The sequence below is a fragment of the Agrilus planipennis genome, unplaced genomic scaffold (assembly GCF_000699045.2).
Source record: "Agrilus planipennis isolate EAB-ADULT unplaced genomic scaffold, Apla_2.0 scaffold129, whole genome shotgun sequence".
NCBI classification, from domain to species: Eukaryota; Metazoa; Arthropoda; class Insecta; order Coleoptera; family Buprestidae; genus Agrilus; species Agrilus planipennis.
Window position 1 is genome coordinate 614,252 of NW_020440212.1, and position 1,577 is coordinate 615,828.

Below are 1,577 nucleotides of genomic sequence, written 5' to 3' on the forward strand. Positions count from 1 at the left end.
TCTAGAAGCAATATTTGTCCCGGATTCAGGTTTTTTGTCCCGGATTGTCCCGAATTTTTGAAAAGGCTCTTGTTTTCAATATTTATTTTAAATATACTTCAACTAGAATTATTTTTACAAAATTTGAACCGAAAAAATTGTGCATATCAAAATACGCGGCACGCTTTAAACCATTTGAAGCAAACAGTGAACTCTCGATTCTGCGAATCCCCTTCCACCTAATCCTTAAATAGTATTTGTTATGTATTATAATTATTAAAAAAATCATATTTAAGTTATTTAACTTACCTACCCGCCCCCTCCCCCCCGCTACAAGTTCCTGTCCCGGATTTGAAATAAAAAAATATGGTCACCTTACTATAGAGTCCTCTGTTCTCCTATTCTTTCTAATACCTCTTCATTTCCACAGTATCCTCATCATTCGCCTGTAACGCCACATTTCGAACGAGTCTAACCTTTTCTTTTTCGCCGCGCTCACTGTCTATGTTTCGCACTCGTACAGCGCCGCGCTCCAAACATACACCTTTAACAATCTTTTAGAATTTCTAAATTAACCATTCGCGAGCATAGAAGTGACTTCTTTTTATTGAATGCGATTCGACCATGCGCTATCCTTTGCTTTATATTTCTACTACTCCTTCCGTCCTGACTTATCTGACTTCCTTCGTCCCTACAGCGGCGATATGGTTCAAATCCGTAAATAAGTATCATGTCACATTATTGTAACAACAGCTGTTCTACAGTGACATACTGACCTCCACTAACGATTGGTGTCGTATTGCTGAATTAGTTCCAACAAAAGCTCATGAAAATCTCATTTTAACGTTGTAATTGGAACAATTAGACGATTTTCACACTATCGCGAGACTATGCACCAGTTTACAATATTTAAATTGAAGGCAATTAATTTTAAATGTCTTTCACAGATCGAGAAAAGCTCAGCATGTTTTTCGTGGGTTTCAGTGGAGGTGTTCTTTTAGCCCTCGTCTTTGCCATTTCAATGTGCGTTTTCAGAATTCACAAGCAGCGTACCAAACAGAAATTTTCACCCTGCGACTATAAACCGGTGGATTTGATAGAGATGGACAAAAACAAGAACATTTCAAACATCTACACCCAGAAAAATTTCGAGTTGAAGAACGTCGCGTAACAATTGGAAAAGTCCGTTGGCCACCTTAATTATTTATTTTAAAGAATGTGATATTGTAACGTTTTATTTGGTAAGTAACTGATATATTTATTTATGCTGATTTAAGACGGAACAAAGACGGAATGAGACAAAATTTAATTCATTCACATTGCTAAAATGCTTTTGCAATTTAATGAAGTTAATCATCCAAAACACAAAAAAAAATAAGTCCAGTTATTCACAGATTTATTAATTTAATATTTCATATGTACAATGTCCTTTGGTTGCCTATTTTTATTCGCATGAGTGGATGTTATTGTAAAGACTGTCGAAAATTTTATTTTCGAAAACAGGGTGTGAGAATTAAGAATTATTTATTTTTGTACAGTTTGATATATTTTGTAGGTAAATAATAGTTTTGTTTGTATATATAATAATAATAATTATT

General features: G+C 34.4%; 1 protein-coding gene across 1 annotated transcript in view; it reads left to right on the top strand.

The window, feature by feature from the left end:
- Nucleotides 1–1,553, top strand: part of LOC108734478 (cysteine-rich motor neuron 1 protein-like) — a 366,315-nt gene extending 364,762 nt beyond the window's left edge. Inside the window, exon 5 of the mRNA XM_018466059.2 lies at nt 927–1,553. Coding sequence (XP_018321561.1) covers nt 927–1,150 — 224 coding nt within the window. The 3' untranslated portion in view covers nt 1,151–1,553. The remainder of the gene's footprint in view (nt 1–926) is intronic.
- Nucleotides 1,554–1,577: the final 24 nt, after the last annotated feature.